Source organism: Emydura macquarii, unplaced genomic scaffold (assembly GCF_026122565.2).
Source record: "Emydura macquarii macquarii isolate MOO-44397 ecotype Brisbane River unplaced genomic scaffold, CSIRO-AGI_Emac_v2 contig_2768, whole genome shotgun sequence".
NCBI lineage: Eukaryota > Metazoa > Chordata > Testudines > Chelidae > Emydura > Emydura macquarii.
The window spans coordinates 9,146,090-9,171,755 of NW_027132905.1; the positions used below are offsets into that span (position 1 = coordinate 9,146,090).

At 44.1% G+C, this 25,666-nt stretch overlaps 1 protein-coding gene and 1 long non-coding RNA gene across 4 annotated transcripts in view; one reads left to right on the forward strand and one right to left on the reverse strand.

The window, feature by feature from the left end:
- Window positions 1-16,896, reverse strand: part of JADE2 (jade family PHD finger 2) — a 122,752-nt gene extending 105,856 nt beyond the window's left edge. For 2 of the 3 annotated variants that reach the window (XM_067567237.1, XM_067567235.1), the window contains exons 1-2: window positions 15,297-15,875; window positions 3,989-4,046 (exon numbers count right to left, since the gene is read on the reverse strand). In XM_067567237.1, the coding sequence (XP_067423338.1) occupies window positions 3,989-4,046 (58 nt within the window). In that variant the 5' untranslated portion in view covers window positions 15,297-15,875. Of the gene's footprint in view, window positions 1-3,988; window positions 4,047-15,296; window positions 15,876-16,778 lie in introns of those variants that run through there. The other variant, XM_067567236.1, reaches the window with a different exon arrangement.
- LOC137165355 (uncharacterized) lies at window positions 10,247-12,643 on the forward strand. The gene is made up of 2 exons (XR_010923346.1): window positions 10,247-10,446; window positions 12,018-12,643. It is a non-coding gene; the product is annotated as an uncharacterized lncRNA (long non-coding RNA).
- Window positions 16,897-25,666: the final 8,770 nt, after the last annotated feature.

Genomic DNA, 25,666 nt, shown 5'->3' on the forward strand with positions numbered 1-25,666 from the left:
CTACTCTCCGTTCCGTTATTTGGCATTTCTGAAGCCAATAGCTGCCACCAAGAGCATCAGGTTTGTGTGGGGTGGGAGTGAATTTGGATCGACACTGAAAAAAATATAATACTTATCTAGCACTTTTCATCTGTAGATCCCAAAGTGCTTTACAAAGGTTGGTAAGCATTATTATCCCCCCTTTCAGACAGGGACACAGAGGCACAGAGTGAAAAGTTACAACACACTTTGTACTGGTGAAATAAATGCAAAGTTCCCATCACATTCTAGTGGTAAAATTGTCTTTACCTTGGGATTATATTACAATTAATGGACTCTCTTTATTTTGATTCAGCAAGCATAAGAAAACTATAAGCATACATCTAAAGCTTATGTATATTGGGTAACAAATAATAATAACGTCACAATTATTTAAACATAATAATAATAAAAATGACAATCTTATCTACAGCAGTGCCCCTCTAGGTACCATTATAAATAGATCTTTTATATCTGGGTCCAAGGTAACAGTCATTTATGTTTACTAAGAATTAAATGTGTTGATAGTTTGAGCCAAAGGCTGAATGGGCACCTGCAGGGACAACTCTATGTTGTATATCAACAAAATCAAACCATGTAAAAACTGACAGGAACACAGCCTAACACAAAGCTTTCAAAAAAGCTTAAAAATCTAAGGGTGGTATCAATCAGTCAATTTAATTCCTCAGTGTAAGTCAATGGAGCAACGCTGATATACACCAGCAGACAATCTAGACCTTAGTTCAAAGGTCACAGCCATTTGTATCCTGTAGGGTCAAGAGTTCCATCTAAGTGTGCAAGAACAATGGGAGAGCAAGACCCTGCTGTGCTAAATAATTCAAGAAATATCTGTCCTAAGTCTTCCCAGAATAATGCCATTTGCTAAAAATGTAATCAAATACAGCAGTATTGATAGCAAGTTTTTATCCTCGGCACTTTCAAATTCTCACTATCTTATCTCAGAGAAGTCCTCTCCTACATACCTCCCTAGGGCAGCTGCTATCAGTGGGTGCTCCAGCTGTCTCTACCCAGGGCATTCTTGGTGGGGAAACCCGGCTTAGAAATCAGCTCCCTCACAGGACTGGCTACATCTCAGATTTGTTGATTTTCAGGCACAAGAAAAGAGACGTTAGTTCATCTTGTGTCTTTTTATTTACTGTGCCTTCGTTGCTGGAGGTGAAGTCAGGACTAGGTTTGATTGTGCCAACTGTTGGCAAGAGGTGTTAATTGTCATTGCTCTAATGTAAAGCCAGGTGTCATGATAGTGGTTCAGTCTAAATGTAATCCATTCTGGGGTCCATGGGTGCATAAAAGGCCTGGGTACAGCAACAGCATAAGGCCTAAACCTGCAGTTATCATTCACGGAAGTAGACCTTACTCAATCAGTAAGGCTTCCAGGATCAGGCCCATAATTTGCATTAAGCGATCAGATCAATAAGTCCCACTTTACCTGCCTCAAAGCAAACTACAATGTGGCATTAAAAGCATGTGAACCAAGATAATACACCCGGCTACCATCTCTTTCTGGCAAAGGCATAAAAAAAGGTCATAGTTTTGTTTACAATTACGCTGCAGGAGAGCATTTGTCAACAGCTGAGATATTACCTGCTGCATAAATACCAAAGTCCAATAGAGATAAGTCTGTGTTGTTTAACACTATGATTGAATATGCCTTACCACAAGAAGCCTGCAGAAGCTAGTTAACGCTACTGGGTTTAGTAAACCTCTGAATCTTTGGAGATTAGGGGAAGGGAAGTTAAGAGTTTGGAAAAACCCAGAGTCAGAGATTAGGAGCCCAGGCTATTTTATTTATTTTATTTTCTGAGAAGTCCGTGCTGCTGACAGGAGCAGCCCTGGAGCCTTAAGTACTCTATCTGAGCCCATTCCAACTTCCAAAGACTCCAATGGGAATTGGACAGACCAAATAACCAGAAAACAGGTACAGGATAGGCAGCAGCAGTACAAGTGTCATTCTCACTGTCCTGCCAAGCATCTTCCTTATAAGCAGGAACAAACTCCAAGAGCAGAGGTACATTTTAGCCTTTGTTCTTGGCTGAGGCAGCAAAAAGGAATCATGTCCCGATGTGGACACTTGTTTCTCGGAAACTGGCCTCACACCACCAAATCAATGTCACGTAAGACACTGAAGAGCTACCACTTATCTGGGCTGTACAGTACTTGAACAAGCAACCTATAAGTGAAAGGCTCTGTACCCAACTGATAACCCGTGAGCCATCCAGAACCCCAGACATAAGCACATTCTGATTGAACACTCCCATTTGGGGCTTAAATGGCTGACATAGTTACAACACTCTGCAACTCTTGAATCCTGAGACCTGGGGAAAAGCCACTAATGCTGCTCAGCACCTCCTGCGATGTCCTGAATGCGCTCAGCAAGCACCCAGCACTCGGGACCTTGCAAGGGTCACTTAGCACATCCTAGGACTGGGCCTAAATTTGACAAGAATTCTTGCCCTGCCTGGTGCTAGACCGTTGCCCTATGGATCTCATGCTCCTACCCCGTCCTTAATGATCCTCAGTCCTTTTAATACTGTCTCAGGATATGCCACTCATACTCCACTACTATTGTTCTTGCGACATAAATGCCACCATGTCACTGCACATAGTGCTGGCAGGGCCCTGTCATGCTGCTCTCTGCAGCCAACAGCTTATGGGATGGAACTTGGGATGCTGGGTGCTCCCTGGCTTGAAGTGGGTTTCCGTTATATACAGGGTTTACAGTTTGAGTCAATGGCTCTCAGCACCCCTGCTACACAAACTGTTCCAGAACCCCTGACGAACAGTCACTGAAGAGCAACCCCAGTGCCAATACAAGGTACTGACTACAAAAAAAGGGACCCTATTGGCACCCTGGTACACAGCCTTAGTTATTCCTTTTAACATTGCAACCTCCCCCACTGGTGCTGCCTCCCGGGATTCCCAGGATGGCCATGGAGGGCATTTACTCTGTCTACAGCTGTGGGAATGCAACCACCCTCTGAGCTAACCCCCATTATAAGGACATAATCCTGCCGGAGAAAGAACCAGAGGCCATCATTTTAATGTCTGCGGCTAAGAGGATCCCAGTCTTCAACATTCTAACGGCCTAATGCTGCAAGATGCCTCGCTCTCAATAAAGACCAGGTCTGCTTACTTGTTCCTGGGGCTACTAGTCCTGTGTCTGAAACCAACAGAAATCGGTAGAGGCCAGCTGAGGGATTATAATCGAGTCTCTGGGGCGCTATAGTTCTCCAGCAGCGGGCAATGACACTGAAGCTAGCAGGAGTGAAGGGCATTCTGCAATTCACAGGGCTGTGCCCGAAGGCCCCGATTTAGCAAAGCACTTACACACACGCTTATTCTTAAGCATGTGCTTTAGTGCATTGCTGAATAGAGAATGACATGAAGCACATGCTTAAAATTAAGTATATACCTTACATGCCTTGCTGAACTAAGGCCTTAATGCCTTTTCCCCAATCTAATCCACATCTCATGATGTGGAATCAGGGGGTTCCATTTTTACAGAGACCACAGGGAGTACTCGATACACAGGTTCCCAATAGCAACTTTACTCTCCATCAACATGATTTCATCTGAAGCCAAACGCCCCCTTGAGTGTAATAGAGGTGAGAAAACGGTTTGCAGTGTCCTGTCTAATAAGGGCTTTGTTTCATTTGAAGTTCTGCAATCAGCGCTGCTTTGTAGCTCTCTCTCACCCAAACTGCTCACCGGAGGAGGACACTTTTATCAGATAAGAGACGCCCACAGCCAGATATTTAAATTGATATCAACTCGTTGTACATCAGTAATGTATTTTTGAAAACTGATCCCAGTGCATAATTTATTGTTCCGAGACTACCCAATAAATGCAGCTATCCCAACTCTTTGCAAAGTAATTATTCAAATGTTTTCCCTGCTGGAAGTGAATCGCTTAGTTATCTTGTTCAAAGCCTTGAATTAAAGGTCTTACTGTCAGTGGTGTCTGAGTTATCACTGCTGATTGAGTACTTTCGCCGTTTCTCTTCCATCTGTAACAAAAGAAATTGAATGTTACACTTACTGTTCAGGAAACTCATCATAGTACCAAATCACTGTTATCTCTGAATATCCACACATCACATTAACCCAGACACACTAGCAAATATCTACCTTAATGACAGAGAAGTACCAGGGGGTAAAGAATGTAGAACAGCACTGAATCCCTACTTCATCAAACTTTAAGGATGGCAACATTTCTCTCCCAAGTTTCTCCACTGCTAGGAGGTAAGGATGGGAACGTATTTTTGTCACTCTGCTCTGCACAGCAATTTGCCTAATGCCCATTCAAGTCTGGCAACCAAATGCACTAGTAGTGAAGAATGCTCACTACTGCAGCACAGAGAACCCATGGAAAGATGCACATAAAGACTGGAATATAGAGCTACTGAATGGAGCAGCAGTCACTTGTCGAATATGGCAATAGATGGCCAGTGAACTGTTTGAGCTATGATTTTAAGAAGGGAATAGATGTAAGAAATGGATCTATGTGCCATTTTAATAGGATCTGTAGGTGGAATCTGGACTTCACTGAAGTGAATGTGAGTTTTGCCACTGACTTCAAGGAGGCCAGGATGTCAGCCTCTGACTCATCTTCCCACTTGCCCAGTCAGCCGCTATCCATTTAACTTAGATTTCACATGTGCCTGTCAAATCCTAGATGCATTCTGTACAAACCTGAAACATACTTCCCATAACACAGACCTCCTACTAACCTTTCCATAACACCAGCATAACCTTCATCAAGGCCTCCATCTCAACCTGCACTCATCCCGGCAAAGCCTGCGAGAACAAGTGAGTCTTGCATCATGTCCCAAAGGCCAGAAAATTTAGTCTCTAGCAAATCAAGGTGGGCAGTATGCCCCGGAGATCTGAACCCCTCACCGATAACACCCTGTCACCAGTCCCCTCCCAGGTCAACCAACGAGTCTGTTAACCATTCTGCATCACAGATGCTGAGGAATCACATGAAGCAACAAGTGTCTAGCGGACAGGAGCCAAGCCAATAAGCTTCGCCTGGAAATCAAATGGAAGCAGGGGTAGGTTGCGGCGCACAGGTGAAATGAGCTCTCTGCCTGAAAAACAATGCCTAACAAGCCATGGCTCCAGCTACTCCTCACCCTCCCACCCCTCTTCACCTAGTTTGTGGGGGATGGGGGAGAATTGTTTACTCAGCCTGGGCTGAGCTTCCACACTCTGCACTAACTGCAATTTCCCCGGAGAGTTTGAAAGGATGGCATCTTGTTCAGCCCAGTTCAGCAATCCAGCCTCTGGGTGCTATCGGCATGGTACAAGGGATACAACACAAGGCTGGACATCAGGAGAGCTGAATGATATTCCCTCCTCTGCTGCTGACTCGCTTGTGACTGTAGACAAGTCACAGAGTTGATTGAAGTCAATGGGAGTGTTGAGTACTCAGCAGTCCTGAAAATCAGACCCTAGGAGTCTAATGCTGGACACACTAAAAACTGAAGCACCCAGATTAAGAGACACTTAAAAAAATTAATCTCTCTGTGCCTCAGTTTCCCAATTTGTAAAATATAGATAATGGTACTTCTCCACCTTTGCACAGAGCTTTGACAACTATGGATAAACTGTCATGGCAATCCTCCATGTAATTTTTTTTTCCTAAAAAGGTTAATGGGCGCTTACATTGCATTTACCCCCGTTTTCCCTAAAACCTTAGGAAGAAAAGAGAATAAAACATTTGTATGTATTGTGTATGTGTGGTTTAATCAGAGTAGCTATTAGCAACAAACCACATGTGATAGCAGGCCATAGCATGCCATTTTCCCTTGGAGAATATAAGAATACCCACAAATACCTCAACATATAAAATCCTAGCAATGTCTTTATTTCTCAATACACGTGCAATGTTTTATCACACCATTATAAGGGATAACACTACAAAGTAACATAAACATTTAACTATCAGTGTTGTGGTAAAACATTGGGCTGTCAAAACATGATTAAAAATGTTCCTTGAGAATATGGCAATATCAATACTTGGAGTGATTCAAGAGGAAACAGATGTTATTAAACCAGCCTTGTATTTAGTAGCCATTAGATTTTGCTTGGGGAAAAAGATATTTGAAGATGGATTAAGAGCAGTTTACTTATCCTTAGTGGAAATATCAGTTGGACATTTTCAACTGGTTCCTATTGGTTCCAACTGGCACACAGGATTTTGGAGCACAAGGAGAGGGCTTCCAATTGACTGACTCCTCAGACTATTCGTTATACAGCTGAAACAAATACAGGCCAGTAGAATGAAACTGAGAGCCGTGCAAACCAAAGGATTCAAGTAGTACCCATTGGAATTTCCAGTAGAGCACCAAAGCATGTGTCATCCATCTCTGATTCTCTTGGAAGACTTGATGGTATCATTGACTCCTAAGGTCTTCATCCAAGGAAAAAAGGATGGTTATGTGGTTAAGGCATAGGTCTGGGAGTCAGGTGAGTAGGACTAATTTCTGCCCTGGCATACTCTGCTGAAACGCCATTGAATTCACCCAGACTGAATTTGGCCCATTGGTCCTGTTCCCAGCTGTACTAGACTCCTGAGTGACCTGAGACAAGTCACTTAACTTGTCTATAAGTTGTTTTCCTCAGCTGTAAATGAGACTCATATTCCCTTGCCCCCAGGAGTGAGGAGGCTAACATTAATTCATGTTTGTAAAGTGCTTTGAGATCCTTAGATGGAAGCCATTATAGAAGGGCAAACATTATTCTGATAAGGCAATAATGCAGACATTCCACACACGTCTCTCCCTTCAAAAGCCATGTGAATTCTAAGTACAAAAAGACTACAAGATCAGTATATAATACCATTTTACATTTACACAGCATCTTTCATTCCAAAGTGATACCACAGCATGGGTAAACTCCTGGCTTTATGTAAGTCCATTGTTTTGCCACTGACTTGAGTGGAGCCAGGAGTGCACCCTCTAAAACAAATTTTGCTCTACATGATTCTGATATAAATCTGGATTAACTCCACTGATTTGAGCAGAATCTGGCCACAGAGACATACAACCCTATTGAAATGCATCCGGATCTGGGTTTGACAAAGACAGCCAGCCAGCTGATGCACACTGACCTCCACAAGTGAAAGAAGAAGACATTTTGGCCAGTCTTAGGAAAATAACATTGCAGGGTCCTTAATTTCCACATAGACTGGATGTTGCCTTCTGAAGGTCTTGTCTGAAAGCCCCATTCAGTGAAGTACACTGCACTCAATTCATTTGTCCTGGAAGCTGAATCAACTCTGCCAACAGCTGAACATGTGATTCCAGGGAGTCTAAGTAGCCCCCACCTGCTGATTAGATCACTAAGCCATCCCTCAGGCATGCTACGTAACAATGCAGGGAGCTACATTCCTTTAGTTATGTCATCATCTCTAGCAGAGAAAACACAGACCCATAAGGGCCTGGAAGCCTTGCCAAGTCTGTGAAAGAAGTTTTCACAGCCAATTTGGTTTGAAAACATACTATTCGGTAATTTTTTAAGTCCACACACGTATCTGACACTTTAAAAATAATATTGATTTATGTTTTAATTTAATTTCACCTTTAATTGATCTTTTCCACATAGAGCATCTTTATCAAAATCATAAACAAATAAAAAAAATGCTCTTAAAAGGTCACTGTCACGTCAAATTTGACCTAAAACTTAGGTTTTACAGAAGCAAAGACCATTAGAAAGGCTTTTATGTATGCTTGTTTAAAAATTCAAATAGAAACAGATGTGGGAGTGGGGTTTACACACAAATAAACATCCCCCAGAAGTGGCTGCAACTCTAACACTGCAGCACTATCCGAGTGTCTGGACACCTGAAAGCAAAATTGATTGCAAATGGACTATGTACACTAGTATTGTCAGGGTTAGGCTGGGAAATGTGCGTAAGTGCTAAATGAATGAACCCGACAGTCCTCCATTAGCCTAAAGTCAATTAAAATGATCAGATTTTGAGCACGTTTGCCCTGGGGTCTGTGGCAAAACTAAACTGAAAATGAAGAGTTACATTGTGCCTTGGGTCTAGAAACTCAAGAAGGATAGTAAGAGGGCAGAAAAGGCATGACCTGTCCAGAATACCCTCAGAGGACCTCCCTGAAGCTTGAGTCCATGAACAGGGTAATAGAGGGATACCAAGGCTAACCACCCCACTACTCCTCCTGCGTGTAGTGGGCAAGGATAAGGAGGGGAGTTATTTGAAGCCATGGCTCTGCCCTTGCTATGAGGTGGAGGCTGTGGAGAAGGTGTATGTTCACCTACTTCTTCCCCACCACAAATGGGGAGCTCTGAAGGAACCCTGCCTCACAGAGATAGCTCTGAGCAACATCCATTCCTGGTGCGCTTCCTAGCTGGTATAGCTATGTGCCTCTCCATACCCCAGGGCTAAACCTAAAGGCTCGGTCTAGCCCTAAACCAGGCTTTGGGGGGCATTCACAAATGAAATACTTTTTGACTAATCCTTCACTCTTCATGTTCCTGGAAAATCCACTGGCACATCTTAACTCACTGGAAATTCCTGAGCACAGAGTCTGCTCTGGCACAGCGAGGGCCTTTGGACTCCAAAATGCACTATATCACTTTGTGTCGCCACAGGTACCCAGGGTTGCAATGAAACATTTGGCATCTGTGCTGTGCTAGAATAAAGCACTCTGGGATACCGTAGATGAAGCAGGAAGTGCTAGGAGACTTCACATATGTCCGTGATGAGTGGTTTCACAGCCCAGTGGGGGCCACAGGACAAAAATCTGCCTTAACTCTCCAGCTTTCAGCTTTACAGTTCATCCTGAAGCACAGAACCATGGCCTAACAATGCCCCAATAAAAAATACAGTTACTCGCCCCAAAAATGAATTCCAGGTAAGTAACATTAACTTCAGAAGATTATTTCTGAGACCACCTCTACAGCAGGTTACTAAGGAACATGAATAAAATAAGATGCTAATATAATTTTGGCTGGAAAGGTATCTCCCATAGAGGCACTCTTTAATATGAAAAAATTATACACCAAACTCTTATTTGCAAATTCCTAAACTGCTTTAACATGTTATTGGAGCCCTTATATTAAACTCTAATTAATCTAAATACCTTTTCTATAAAAGAAATTACAGTAAAAAATTATTTGGTCATCAAATATTCCTGGGGCTTGGTTTTGTTTTTTTGGTATCCCTGTCCTCAGACCTTCTCTTGTGCTCACAGTTTCCCCTCTCCAACGACTTCTTATTTTGTGGCGGTTGTGAAAAATACATTGAATTCGGTGTTTTCTTCCTAAATTGCAATGGAGCTGTGAGAAACCACTTCCCTGTTTGTTACTCTAACATATTAACAGAAATGCAAATAGAAAACAGCGGCCCAGTGGCAACTTTTTTTCGAATCAGTAACTTTCTTGTAACAACCCATTGTACTGCCATTCCATTTTTGTGAATTAGAAGAATGGGGCAGCTTGTTGCGTTTTCCCTTTTGTGTTATCTGTTTGTCTTGTCTTGATGTGCTGATAGGCAATTAGACAGGTATAACATACAGAGATGTTTTAGATGTTATACTGTCACAGGTTCATTCATCTTCTTTGGACTGTGACATAAATTTTACCTTTACACTTTTGGAGCCAAATCCTACAGGACTCAGTCTTTATTCAGACAAAACTCCCATGGACTCCAATGGGGTTTTGAATTAAATCAGGTAGGGGGTTGAGGTGAAGAAAGAGTGCAGGACTGGGCTCAGCTTTTGCATTTGGTATGTTTGGATTGCTTTGTGATAATAAGAGATCAAACTTTTCAATTAAGAAGTAGATTTGCTATGCCAAAAGGCCACAGGTCAAATTCAACCCTGACATGACTGAGTGCAGCTCCCAAGGTTTCAATGGATGTTGCACTGCTTCCTACTTACACTAGAGCTGAATTAGCTTCACAAGGTTAATAAATCTCTACAGAGCATTATTATAGCCTGGCATTATTAAAGGGGGGCCCAATCTCTCCCCCCCCCCCCCACTTGACTCCTTGATTCTGCTGGTAAATCATGAAGGCATGTCCTATGGTGAGACAGATTGGCCTCACTCCAGGACACAGGGGGTTAACCCACCTTGGAGGCTCAGCTAATGCAGTTCCTCCTCCCTCACAGGACATAGGGGGGCAGGACAGAGAGTATAAGAGCAGGGCCCTGCAGCTCAGCTGGGGCTAGACCAGGAAAGGAGCCAGATGTCCTTCCCTGGGGGTGCCAAAGCGCCAACAGAGCCCTCAATAGCTGTGGCAGAGGACAATCCACCTGAGTCAGCCTGAAGAGAAGGCCAGCTGCTGCCCTGGGAGATGGGGAGACCCAGAGAAGAAGCAGAGTGGAGATGAGGAACCAGGCCTCAGAGGCCATGGGGCAGCCCCATCAGCCACTGGTAGGGAGTAGCCCAGGGAAGTAAGACATTAACTTGGCTGTGCTGCTGGGAGACAAGGCAGTGACCCCATGCCCATGGGGTGGGATCACTTGTCACTTCTTGGGCCCTGGGCTGGGACTTGGTGGAGCAGGGTGGGCCCAGGTTCCCTAACCCTGCACTCGGGGCTGGATGAACAGTTGATTGTTTATCTGTTTAACTCTCAGGCAGAAAGCCTAAGACATGGTCTGCTTACAGGCGTAGCCCCATCCAGGAGGCCTGAGTTACCACTTGCCCAGTGACCTGGTTGCAAACCAAGATGCCTGATCGAGGCACTCAGCACAAGCATCAATTCCCCACTGCCACTGAAGGGGGTGCCTGATCCTGAGACCCAAGAATCTTACATGTCCAGAAAAATGAGAATGCCTTAGTATCCAGGCTGCTCTTGGCCAATTTCTTACTTTTAGGTCCTGGTAGTAAAGTCTGGGTGGGGAGGCAGGCCCTCATTAACTAGGAGCTGTTGGAAAAGGGTCATGGCAAGAATACAGCAGCTCATTGACTTGAGACTACTGGAAGTTATTCTAGGAGACAGGAAAGGGAAGACTGCTGTGCACAATTTTGAGAAGGGGACAGAAAGGCAGAGGGCATCTTCCATTCTCATTAGGGACAAGAAGAGGGCTGGGAGGGAAGAAGGCAGAGGAAGTGAGAGATCAAGGTCTTGGGGAGATGGGTGCTGAAGAACAAGAGGGAGACAGTCAAGGTCTGCAGGATGTGACTGAGGGAGGACTAGCCAGTGGAAGGGAGAGGGAAGTTAAGATCCAGAAGAGCCTGAGTACCCCTTCTAATATTTCTGTAGCTGATTGCATCTATTCAAAATACCGTTGTGGTTCATTACATATTTTTAAAGCAAGGATTTGTCCCCCATGTGCTGCCTTCTGGTCTGCTCTCACTGCAGCTCAGCCACTTTGCAAAGTTAATTAGGGAAAATATATTCCCCTTGATCCCCTCCTGCACAGCCTTCCCCAGATCTTCCCACCTCAGCCCCAGCACTGCAAACCACCCACAACCCCTGCTCTGATGGGAAGCCTGGAGCTGGCCAGCACAGTGGCAACAGTGTATGTAACTGGCTTGAGACAGGATGGATCCTGGCTTGCTGGGTCTCCTGGGAAGGCTTCAAATACGAAGCTCCACTCGGATTTTAATGGTGCTCTTCTCTGGAAATGAATACACAATCTGCAGCAGCTTCCCCATAGGCATGGGTGGCGTCATACAATACCCCATTGCACCTGGAGGGGTGAATCCGGCCCATTAATTTCTGTGTGGGTTGCAGTCAGATCCAACGTGCTAAAGCAAAGGGCATCTAAAATGTTTCAGTAAAAGACAAGCGCCCTTGTTCTTCTCTGCACTAACCATGTTTGCAGTCTTGATCCCTGGAGCAAATTTTAATCTCATTTAAATTTAAAACAAAACAAGTCCCGCTCACTCCCTCTGCTTTGCATTTTGTCCGTATCTAGAAGGGGATTTTTTCTTTCTTACTCATATTTATGACTTGACTTTCCTTTTCTGACTTTTATTTTCATCCTTTCATTAACCAGCTCTCTCAACATGTCCAAACCCATCAGGGACATCAGAGAGGTTATTCTGGGCACGAGGAGGCTGTCGCACACTGAAAATTTATTATGCGCAAACACAGAGAGACAAGTGAATGAGGATGGACATCACATGCTGTGCACAGAATCAGAGGCTCCATCCTGAGTGTTGCTAAGCACCCTCAACTCCCACTGAAGTCAAGGGGAGTTGAGGGCACTGAGAACCTTGCAGAACATGCACAACATTCTACAAGATCAAGTCCTAACTGAACTGGCAAATAGTTTGAGTACCACATGTCAGGCAACTTTCCGAGCTTGGTGCCAAATGCTCTATTGGCAGAATCATCACTGAATTAAATTCATTTCACCTTCCTGCCTACAACCATTAACTTGGTTACACCCTCCCACCCTGTGGACATAGCCTTGATTTTCAGAAACACAACTGAACTTTCCTACCAAAAAATAAACCTAACCTTTCTGCAAACTATTTTTACTTCTAGCTCACAATTATTTTAACCTCAATGGCTAATAAATGCTTAAAGGTCAAACACCATTCCTAAGACCAAGGCTCTTTACCCCTAGAGAGAGAGGCTGAGCTCCTTCTTATGTGGAGCCAAATCCTCATTTCAAAAGATCTCATTGGTATGGGGATTCAGATTTAAAACAGTAATTGCATTATTTGTCATGATAGTTGGTGTGGGGGAAGGGAAAATTTGGTTTGGTGTTTGAAAAGAGCATTCTGCCAGGTAGTTTGAGATGTGCATTTGCTGTTCCAAAGATTAATGGGACTTAGGGACACAAGGGTCTTTCCACAATTGCACCTGAGCCTGAAAATTCAGTAGCTTTTGTGCCCTGCAGAAGCAGTTCCCAACTTCCCACACTGTTACACTCTTAAAGCACCTTTCAAGGAGAGGAGTTGACAGATGGATTCACTGTCATTTGAAAAGGTAATTAGTGCCAAATTAAATGTAAACCCAGGTCCTAAAATTAGAATCCCATTAGATGCTCCACCAAAAAGACACACCAATTTGTAAAAAATATGGTCAAGATTGTGCAAGGAGGGGGCAAGTAATGATCATTAAATGATTCCCCAGAGACACTGGCAGGACTCCCAGCAGTTTGTCCAGTCATTCAAAAAGGAAATGAACCTTCTGGAATTCATGCCTATTTCTGTAAGCTATGAGCACACCAGATACAAGGCACCAGGGTACTTGCTTTGCAAAATAAACATTGCAGAAGATGCTATCTTGGATGCATTTTGCTTCCCCCTAGAGGAAGAGAAAGAGGAGAACAAGTCGGCAAAATCTAGCTTGACACAGATGAGAAGGTAGTGAAACCAGTGAAATAGGAAAAGGAAGATAAGATCAGTGAAAGAATGAAAGCAGGTAAACATCAAGGGGCCAGTGAGATGCTGGCTCAGACAGAGAGCGTGGACATCAAGAGGCCAGCGGCAGACTGTGGGGTCTCTCTCTGGCAATGAAGGATAGAGATGGAGTGCATCCCTGAGCAGGGCTATAAGAGAGTGGGTGTGAGAATTAGGGCCAGCCAGGGGGAACATGTATGTGATAAGGGACTGGAGCGAGGAACAGTGAAGATGAGGGTGAGATAGTGAGAGACGGAGAAGGCTGGGGGCAGTGTGGCTCTGTTAAGAGCAGGAGGGTTGTATTAGTGTGCCCAGGTCTGAACAAAACCCCGAAGTGAGAAGAAGGATATTTTTAGAGGATGTCTGTGTCTCTCTCCCACCCAATGGAGAGGGCAGAGGGGATGGTAGGGAATATGTGTTGCTCAGTGTGAGGACTTCTTGTTCCCCCCCCCCCCCTTCGCTTGAAAGAAATTCCCTCCAATGCATCTCCTGGAAGAATGAGGTGCCCCTTCCAGGACACAAGCAGAAGGGGCTGCTGGGCGGTGCATGAGGGACCCGGACACCTGCAAGGCGAGGGGAGGGGAGAGAGGGAGAAGGAGAGCCCAGGGGATGGCGAGCCAGCCAGAGACAGCCGCAGGCAAGAGGGATGAGGAAGATGGATCCACGAGCCAAGGAAAGAGACGGGCTAAAAACCCAGAGGGAGGGAGGATGGACGGCACGGCTCGGAGCAGGCTGGCGGAGTCTGTCTGAGGAGACAGGGGCGCAGGGCTGACAGGGGGAGGAAAAAGGGGCTGCGGGAGAGGCGGCGCGGCGGGCTGTGAGGGAATGCGAGGGAAGGGAGCGGGAAGGCACGGGAACGGGGGGCAGGGGGGACGCGCGAGGGAGCGGAGCCCGGGGGCGGGAGGGGGCAGGCGGAGATGGAGGAGAGGACGAGACGCCCCCAGAGGAGTCCGCCGGGAACCGGGAGAGTTTGAGAAGGTAAACAACAGCCATGCCCCCTACTGTCCTGTCCCCGCCGTGCAGCCGCCCGCCGCCTGCCCGTACATTTCCATTCCCGAAGCTCGCCGGGCCCCCCAGCAGCGCGCGCCTCTCGCTCGCGCCGCCCGCCGGAGCCAGGCTGCACCGTGCAGCGCGCACACAGCCCGAGCGCCCGGGGAGCTCGGCCCCGAGCGAGCCCGCCCGCCCCCGCCCGCGGGGCCCGATGGCTGCCCCTCCGCTCCGCCCCGGTGCCCGCTGCCCGGCGGGGGAGGGGGGGGTCTCTCGGTGCGCGATTCGGCAGGGGACCCGGCCGCCCCAGCACGTGAGAGGAGCGGATCATGTGCATCGGCTCCAAGGATTGCCAGGCTCCAAAACGTGCTGCGTATCAACAAAATGAAACTCGTGTCTCTCTCTCTCTCTCTCTCCCTCGCCGAGCGGAGCTGCCCTCGCTGCCGCCTGTGGCACATTTCACAGGCCCCCCCCCCCCCCAGCACACACACCCCCTCCCCCCCCCAGTACACACACACACACCCCCTCCCCACCCAAACTATCCGGATCCCTTCGGACCCTCTGGCTCGGCTGCTTTGCCCGTTGCAAAAATAAACTGTGTTGGGTGCCTCCTCCTCCCGCCCCCCCTCCGCCCAGAGGCCGTTTGGGGTGAGATCTGCCGCAGTCATTAATTTGGAAAATAAAAAACCCTTCTCTGCAGACCCTTTAAAAGTTGTTGTTTACATTCCTGCTGCTTCCCTTTTACTCTTTAAAACATGAGTGACCAACATGCGCAATCTAGCTGGGTAAAATGCTGAACATTTCCCTCCCCCCCCCCGCCTTCCTTCCTAGCAGCCAGCCCAGCGAAAGGGGGGGGGGGAGACCCAGAGAGATGCAAAATAAAGATCAGCTGCAAATTAAAGCAATCCGAAATGCAATCATCGTTCATCCTTTACCTTGGCCGGGAGAGTGTCCTCAAAGAGTTGAGACTGTCCCTCAGGTTACAAAAGAGGAGTGTGGAAAGAGGGCGGGGGGATGCTCCAGCGATTCAAACGACCAGGAAACCCCCTTTGCACGATCAATCTGGTATCATTGCGAAGAGGGGGGGAAATGACCCCCCTGCTGGATCCAAAGATGACACCCTCCTCTTAGGAGTGGATACAAAGTAACTCCATGGATGCAAACCCAAAAGAATTGCTTCCAGCCGAGATGGCCGCTCTGTGCACAATCCAGCGAGCCTTATGTGCGTGTTTCTGTTTCTTTTTTAACCCAGACTTCCTTAGGATCTCTTTGCAACAACGACAAATTCTGCTGCTGGCCCTTGTATTTTGGAGGGGCAGGTGGGAGGACCGGAGAAGTGACTTTTAAAATTATTAGTATTATCAAGATTGATTATTCCACCCTCCCCCCCCCAAAAAAAATCTCTCTTCAATTTCTTCTTTTCTTGTTTGTCGTTTCTTCCTGAGCAGCAGCAGGTCCAGGTGCAGCAGACATGGGTCCCATCTCTGGTTGTGTTTTGTGCATGTGTTGCCTCCCTCCCCCCCACCACCTTTGCTCTTCAGCTCCCCCCGATGCATTGGGTCCCCATCTCTCTATTGCTCGGGGTGGTAGAGGCAAGCAGTTGGAGTGGGGTCGGGTTGCACACACACACGCTCTGTACGAGTCTGATCAGGTCGCTTTCGCAACGATCCCCAGCCTTGTACACGCACACACACACACACCACAACACATTCAGCAGCAGCCGTGCACACTCAGCTTGTGGAGCGCACACACTTTCTTTACCTCCTCTCCCCCCATCTGCTTCACTCCCCCTCTCTGCTCCGAGCGATGTGCACAGGCGTACCCTGGGCTGCTGCTGCAACCTTAAAAAAATAAGCTTATACTTAAAAAAAAATCTTTTGGCGCCATATTAATGACGTACTTAAAATTTGCCATTTCTCCTGCGTCAAAAAGACGTTTCTTACAAATAACAGATTATGGGCCAGGCAGAAAGAGGGACCCAAACAAGCCTGCAGCAGACCCTCGCGAGGGGCAAAAAAGGGGCGTGCATCGCCCAGAAGTGCCTGAAAGTGCAAGCGCGGAGGGGGAAGGGGGAGGGGAGCAGGATAAAAATGCAATCGAGGTTTATTCCTCTAGACAAACAAACTTCGCTGGGCAGCTGGGAGGGTGACGATGGTGGTATTTGAACCACCACCGCCTTAGGAGACGGGTTTTTTCCCTTAGGATTGTGATCGCTTCTGGAGAAGGCTGCGGGGGAGGGGCGTCAAATGCTCGGTTTATTTTTTTTAGCCGTCCCAAAAGGGAGGAGGGTTTTGCAAATAAAACACTCTATTCAGATGCTGTCCCAGCCAGGAGCTGTTCAGTTTGGTTACACACACACCCACCCACACTCTCCGCCCCCAACCGCAAAAATAGAAAGGGTTAAAAACACAACAAACTTTGCACACTTTTCCAAGGAAGGAGGGCCATTCTTGTTCTCAGTTTGACCTTGTCATGCACAAACAATGGACTTCAATCGGTTACTGATTTCTCGAAGGGCTTGTTGTTGCTATTGCTCTGCCTCTCTATTTTATGCGGTGGTGGCAGGGGCAGGAGCTTCCTCCATCTAGCTGGCCACACCCACCCCCACCGTTGGCTGCTAGCTTGACTGGACACCTACTCTGTGGGAAGCACAGTTATTTCTATGCAGTGAGGAATCGTGGGGGGAGGAGGTACCCACCCTTCCTAAACTGTCTCCTTGTTTAAGGCAGTTTATGTTGATTTTTCCCCTCTAATGGAGACCTTCTTCAAAATATACACTGCAGTTTGGTTAAGGTTTCTCATATACAGTAGCTGCTCCCTCGTCATTTCATCTTGTCTGTGATTGCTCATAGCTCCTGTCAAATAATTTAGAAACGCTTTACAAGTGCCAAAGGGAAGAATCAACGTTAAGGTATTTTTGAAAAACTGCTATTAAAAAATGGAACAGATGGTTTTAAACCAAAAAGTTTCACTAAATGAATTAGATTTACGAGGCTATAAAATGTACCTTACCCTTCAGATACGTTGTAGTATTCTACAAGAACAGTCATAAATCACTATAGTAGTTCTGTTGAAAGCTGCAGTGTTTTACACCATTGCTGCAGAATACTGTAGTACATTTAATGACAGAATCCACTTTCCCCTTTCAAACATAATCTGTTAGGAAAAGTTCTGTTGAATTGATTAGACTTAAAACTGCCTGTTAGTTATTGATTGTTAATTTCATCAAGAATTCTATGTATATATTTACACACCAGGTTGGCAGTACCTCCTATTATAAAGGTTCCCATTATAAGACCATGTTTTCTGTTGTTTATAATTTTGTAAAACTTTAACCATTTGCAGTGCAATTTTCCATGCTGTCTGCTTTATTTTTATTTATTTATTTATTTATTTTGGTCAGCCAATACAGTTCAACCACGCAGGGCCCAAACGTAATTTTTTCAGGCCCAGTACAAACTTATAACATGGGCCCCCTCCCACACACATACCACAATCCCTCATCCCATACATACAATCTCATGAGCCATGAACATTTTTTTCCTCATGGTAATGGCGATTGCAGCCTGGGCCGGGCCCCCCAAGGCCTCTGGGCCCTGGTAAAGTGTACCTTCCCCCGACCCCCATGTGGGGGCCCTGCAGCCACATCCAAGAACAAAAGTTAGGGAAAAATACATTGTTTTGCCCATTTTAAAAAATCTTGAGACCTTTTCTTTGACATGCCCCCATTATTTGGAGCAGAGACCTGAAATCTGGAGGGGCAGGGATAGCCTTTGTATCTGGGATGTGTCCTTTGCCATTCCTGTGTAAATCCATCCAAATTTAGCCATATTATAAACCTTGTAAATTAACAGTTTGCACATGCTCAGTAGAGACGTCTTTGATTTTAGCAGCTAATATTTCCAAAGATTCTATCCTCACTGCGTATGCTCCATGTTGTCACAGCTCTTAGTGCTGCTGACCAGACTGTGCCTGTGGCAGACCCTCAGACTCCAGCCCAGGGCAATAGTGGTTCAGAAAAGCTTTCCTTGTAATGCCTGTTCTCAGCTGCTTCAGGCTGGGCTTGAGCGAGGCACTGAAGCTAAGTGCAGGGAGCCTGTCTCTCCTGTGTTTTAAATAACCCCCTCCTGTTGGCACCCATGCACTGTGGAGGAAAAAGCCATCTGATTCAAATGCAGAGGAGACAAAAGTCACAACAGATGGAAGGAAAATGTCTGACCAACTTGATTGCCTTCTATGATGAGATGACTGACTCTGTGAATGTGGGGAAAGCGGTAGACGTGATATACCTTGACTTTAGCAAAGCTTTTGATACGGTCTCCCACAGTATCCTTATCAGCAAGTTAAAGAAGTGTGGGTTGGATGAATGGACTATAAGATGGATAGAAAGCTGGCTCAACAGGTAGTGATCAAAGGATCCATTTCTAGTTGGCAGCCAGTAATAAGCAGAGTGCCCCAAGGGTCAGTGCTGGGGACAGTTTTGTTCAACATCTTCATTAATGATCTGGAGGATGGGGTGGATTGCACCCTCAGCAAGTTTGCAGATGACACTAAACTGGGAGGAGTGGTAGATACACTGCAAGGCAGGGATAGGATACAGAGTGACCTAGACAAATTAAAGGATTGGGCCAAAAGAAATCTGATGAGGTTCAACAAGGACAAGTACAGAGTCCTGCATTTAGGATGGAAGAATCCCATGCACTGCTACTGGCTAGGCAGTAGTTCTGCAGAAAAGGACCTGTGAGTTACAATGGACAAAAAGCTGGATATGAGTCAACAGTGTGCCCTTATTGCCACTTCAGAAGCCTGACAGCATATTGGGCTGCATTAGTAGGAGCATTGCCAGCAGATTGAGGGAAGTGATTATTCCCCTCTATTCAGCACTGGTGAAGCCTCATCTGGAGTATTGTGTCCAATTTTGGGCCCCCCACTACAGAGAGGATGTGGACAAATTGGAGAGAGTCCAGCAGAGGGCAACGAAAGTGATTAGGGGGCTGGAGCACATGACTTATGAGGAGAGGCTGAGGGAACTAGGCTTGTTTAGTCTGCAGAAGAGAAGAATGAGGGGGAATTTGATAGCAGCCTTTAACTACCTGAAAGGGGGTTCCAGGGAGGATGGAGCTAGGCTGTTCTCAGTGGTGGCAGATGACAGAACTAGGAGCAACGGTCTCAAGTTGCAGTGGGGGAGGTCTAAATTGGATATTAGGAAAAACTTTTTCACTAGGAGGGTGGTTAAGCTCTGGAATGGGTTACCTAGGGAGGTGGGGAAATCTCCATCCTTAGAGGTTTTTAAGGTGCGGCTTGACAAAGCCCTGGCTGGGATGGTTTAGTTGGGGTTGGTCCTGCTTTGAGCAGGGGGTTGGACTAGATGGCCTTCTGAGATCCCTTCCAACCCTCATCTTCTATGATTCTATGAAAAGGAATAGATTTGGACAAGGAGTCTGGTGAGACTGGGACTGAGGCTTGCCTGTGCAACCTCAATTTTCTGCCTTTGTGCATAAGCATTATGATATAGTCTTTAATGACAGGATAACATGTTTTTTGCACAACCCCTGCCTCAGTGAGTGCACAGGATGCACCTGCTGTGGGGATGGAGCAAGGCTGTGTCGTGAAGAAGGCTGTTTTCTGCCTGACCCCCATTTCATTTGTAGCAGAAGTTGGAAAGTATGTAGTGAATGAGACAGGAGATTATAGGGAGAGAAAGGAGTGATCTCATAGTTAAGGCAGTTGAATGCCACTATACTAATGAGTGCCATAAAAAAGCCCAGGAAGAAAATAATATTCTGTTTTCAGAGCAAGATTTGAATAATGTGCCCATATATAAATCCTAAGTCTATACACTGAACAATGAGGATAAAAAAATGGAATAGATGCTTATTAACTGATCATTGTCCATCCTGTGCACTGAACAAGGCAGGTGTCATATGGAAAAATGAATATGTGACCATGTAATTCAAACCTGTATCATAATGCATGTATCAAAAAGAGTTCAGGAGAATTAGCAGTTTTTTAAAGAGACATTCAAGGGCACAAAAGCAGCCTATCCCAATGCATAGGAAAGATAAGTATAGGAAGAGACCACCCTGACTTAACCAGGAGATCTTCAAGGACCTGAAACTCAAAAAAGAATCATACCACAAAAGTTGAATCTAGGTCAAATTATGAAGAATGAATATAAAAAACACAAGTATGTAAGGACAAAATTAGAAAGGTCAAGGCACAAAATGAGATTAAACTACCTGGGTACCTACAGCATAAGAAGAAAAGATTTCACAAATACATGAGGAACAAGAGGAAGACCAAGGACAGGGTAGGCCCACTACTCAATGAGGAGGGAAAGACAATAACAGAAAATGCAGCAGGGGCCGAAGTGTTAAACAACTTCTTTGTTTCAGTTTCACAGAAAAAGTTCGCAGTGATTGGACAACTAACATAGTAAACATGAGTGTAAATGGGTGAGGGTAAAAATGGAAAACAAAAATTACTTAGACAATTACATGTCTTCAAGTCGGCAGGACCTCATGAAATACATCGTAGAATACTTAAGGAACTGGCTGAAGATATTTCTGAGCCATTAGTGATTATCTTTGAGAACTTGTGGAGGACAGGAGAGATCCCAGAGGACTGGAAAAGAGCAAATATAGTACTTATCTATAAAAATGGGAATAAGAACAATTGCAGATCAGTCAGTTTAATTTCAGTACCCAGAAAGTTAATGGAGCAAGTAATGAAACAATCGATTTGCAAGCCCCTAGGAGAAAATAAGGTGATAAGAACAGTCCACATGGACTTGTCAAGAACAAATCATGTCAATCAACCTAATATCCTCCTTTGACAGGGTAACAAGCCTTGTATATGGGGGGAAGAAGTAGATGTGATATATCTCAACTTCAGTAAGGTTTTGATACTGTCTCACGTGACCGTCTCATTAACAAGCTAGAGAAATATAGGCTAGATGAACTTGCTATAGCGTAAGTGCACAACTGGTTAGAAAAACAGTCTCAAAGAGCAGTTATCAATGGTTCACAAGCTGGAAGGGAATAGTGAGTGGGGTCCTGCAGGGATTTGTCCTTAGTCTGGTTCTGGTCAATATCTTCAAAAATGAGTTGGATAATGCACAGAAAGTACACTTATAAAGTTTTTGGATGATACCAAATGTGGGAGGAGTTGCAAGCACTTTGGAAGGCAGGATTAGAATTCAAAATGATTTTGACAAACTGGAGAAATGGTCTGAAATAAATAGGATGAAATTCAATAAGAACAAATGCAAAGTTCTACATTTAGGAAGGAATAATCAATTTCACAAATACAAAATGAGAAATGACTATCTAGGAAGAAGTACTGCAGAAAATGATCTGGGGGTTATAGTAGATCATAAAATAAATATGAGTCCATTAATGTAATACTGTTGCAAAAAAGCAAACATCATTCTGAGATGTATGAGCAGGAGTGTTGAAAGCAAGACATGAGAAGTAATTCTTCCACTCTACTCAGCACTGAGAAGGCCTCAAATGGAGTAATGTGTTCAGTTCTGGACATCACACTTTGGGAAAGATGTGGACAAAGTGGAGAAAGTCCAGAGGAGAGCAACAAAAATTATTAAAGGTCTAAAAAACATGACATACCAGGAAAGATTGAAAAAAATTGGGTTTGTTTAGTTTGGAGAAGAGATGACTGATAGAGGGATATAACAAGAGTCTTCAAGTACATAAAAGGTTGTTATAAAGAGAAGGATCATGAATTGTTCTCCTTAACTGAAGAGGACAGGACAAGAAGTAATGAATTTAAATTGCAGCAAAGGAGATTTAGGTTAAACATTACAAAAATCAGTAACGATCAGAAAATCCGTTTGTTTCAGTAGTTAAGCACTGAAACGAAGTACCTAAAGCTGTTGTGGAATCTCTGTCATTGGAGTTTTTTAAGAACAGGTCGGACAAACACCTGTCAGGGATGGTCTAAATAATACTTAGTCCTGCCTCAGTGCCGGGGACTGGACAAGATGTTTTATCCCTTCCAGTCCTACATTTCTATGATTCTGTGTTCGCAAGAGGGCTGAATTAAGGTTGTACAAGCAACTTGAATTCTGGCTTTTCCCTACTTTTGAGGTCTTGACTTTGCAATCTTAATAATGTCCTTTTAACATAGTTTTTATGTGTAATATATAATTCTTATATATGTCATGTTACGTAAACTGAATATCATATATATATATGACATGACATTTATGTGACAATTATGAACATCTTCGATAGAATGTTGCCAGTTGGTATTTGCTTATAAGAGAAATAAATTTAATAATAAAAAAGAAAAGCATTGTGGAAGAAATAACATAGCACAAGTCCTCTAAAAAATAGAGTTGTCTATACAGCGCAGGCTAAAATGATCGATGCTAAAATAAGCACTTTTGCAACAAGTAAGAAATATGAAGAAGAAACCAGCAACATTTTTCTTTCATCTTCATTCATCAAGACAGTGTTAGTGCTTATTTTTTCATAACTAAAAGAAAAAACACCTTTCCAGACTTTTCTTTTGTTTTTGGATAGAATACGGAACCAAGAAAAGAACACAACCCAGTGAAAGAGAGGCCTCATAGTAAACTTGCCAAAGAAGGGTGACTTTACCAACTGCAATAAATGGAGAGAAAGCACGTTACTCTCACTGCCTGGGAAAATCAGGTACAACATCATTCCGGAATGTATCAAGAAACACAGAGTCTGGACCTTCACCTTAGAGAGGAACAAGCCAGTTTTAGACTACTAAGATCATGTATACACCATATTATTGTCCTCAGACATATTTAGAACAGAGTGGGAAGTGGCTAGCACCTTTGGTGATAAATTTTATAAATTTTTATAAAGGTTTTTGACAGTCCACACAGAGACAATTTTTGAAAACTTATGGCATACTATGGAATACCAACAAAAATAATTAGAATTATCATCAATGACAATGCCGACTGTACAGTCAAAGATGGTGACAACATCGGCCACTTGTTGGCAGTGATAACTTGAGTAGGGCAAGGGTGTATTATGTTCCCACTATTGTCTGGTCTGGTCTTGACTATATCATGAGGAAAGTATCCACTGAAGGCAACTGAAGAATTTTGTAGACAAATGATAAAACACAATTGGGTGACTTCATTTTTGCTGATGACACTGTCCTGTTTAGTTCAACAAATTGCTTAATGAAAGACAAGACCCAACTTTTGGCAGCAAAACAAGTTGATTTGTTCATCAGCCGGGGAAGACAAAATATATGGCTATCACTGTCCCAAAAACCACCATTAGAGTGTATGAAGAAACATTAAAAGAAAAAAGTTGTTTTACCTATCTAGGGAGTGAGATGTGCAATAATGGTGACATTTATACTAGATGTCAAGCAACAACTATCAAAAGCAGCAAACAACTTTCATAAATTTGAAAAGATTTGGAAAAGAAGCATAACTGGCACAGACAAAAAATATGAATTTTTAATACCAGCAGTTTGTATGTCCTCCTTTATGAAGCAGAATCATGGAAATCTGCAACAGAGAAATTGACAAGAAGACCAATTGATCCCAAAGTACATGCCTTCAAAAGATCTTCAGAGTCCTTTGCAAAGTCTTTCTTGCAACATGAGAAATTCTCAGCAGGTCAAACTAATCTAAATCATCAAAAATGGTAAGAAGATGACAATGGACAGATTTAAGACATGCTTTAAGGATCCAGCAACACAACTTCCAATGTAGGTGGTAATGTGGACATAACCTGGGAAAAGGAAAAGACAGCAACTAACAGAAACATTACACAGAACAATAGAGAAAGAAACTAAATCCATCAACATGATAGTCAGAAGTCTGAACAGACCAGCACAAGATCAAAACAAATGGCAGAAAATTGTGGACACCATATTCATTTGAAGGTACAGGATGTTAAAAAAAGAAAAGAGAAAAAAGATAACCTTTGGATGATGAGCACATACTTAGAATTAACAGGATATTTTTACACGAATAGGTTAGCTTTATGAGGTTTTATATGATTTGCATGAAAAGTTAAATTTAGTAACTAAAGATGGGTCCCCAAAAGTACCATGAGATTGTTATCTACATTATTTGTGCAGCGTGCCCATTAATACACTTTGGAACAAATTAACTGCATTCATAAACAGGTGCAACTCCATTGACTTCAATGGTGAATTTGGCTCTTTATATATAGTAAAAATGTATTTATAATTTCAGAAATTATTATAACAACATAAAAGACAAAGTATATAAATGACTGCATCTAAATTATCTCATGACAATTACATATGATAACCCTTGTCACCATGATTAAGACCACTAAATCTCTTGGGGTAGACAGATTGCACATAAGAGAAACAAGACACAAACTTTTTCTGATTGTGGATCAGATTGAAAACCTACAGTGTCTATTAACACCAGACTCAACAGTAGAACTGGTCAAAAAGAGTAAGCATGTAGTCTCCACAGAATATAAAATTGCAATGTAGCATTTGAAATCTTTCTGATAACTTTCAAGACCTTCAGAAACAACCCCTTTACTACTCTTTGAGTTCTGTAACTCCTGACAATCATTGTAATGAACAAGTTCCAGATTTTGATCTGCAGTATGTCCGCTTTTCTCCACATCACCAGCAAAAAGAGGTCCTAAAGCCAGAGTTGCTGGCCCCTGGAGGATCATCACAACAGAGAGTCCTGAATGACACAGCTGGCATAGCTACTCCTCTGCCGCTACACAACTTGCAGCTGGTGTGAGCAATATGATTCTGCTGATTCCTGCCTGTTGTGCCTCATTCAGGGGGCAGCCACAGAAGTTACTTCAAGAGCCCGGACTGGCACATAGCAAGCCCAGGATTCAGAAGCAGAAAGGTGTCTTAAAGCCACTTTTGCAGCCCTCTCCCAATTTGCAATGTCCGCTCTTTGGTCACAGTCAAGCATATGGGATTTTGTATTTTTTAAGACAGGTGTAAGTTTGTAGGATAATAAATAGATACAGAAGATCAGAAAGCAAGAATCATAGAATTGTAGGACTGGAAGGGACCTCAGTAGGTCATCTAGTCTAGTCCACTGCAGAGAGGCAGGACTAAGTATTATTTAGACCATCCCTGACAGGGGTTTGTCTAACCTGTTCTTAAAAATCTCCAATGACACAGATTCCACAACCATCCTAGGTAATGGGTTCCAGTGCTTAACAATCCTTGCAGTTAGGAAGTTTTTCTAATGTTTAGTCTAAATTTCCCTTGCAGCAGTTTGCTTCTTGTCCTGCCCTCAGTGGATAAGAAGAACAATTTATCACTGTCCTCTTTA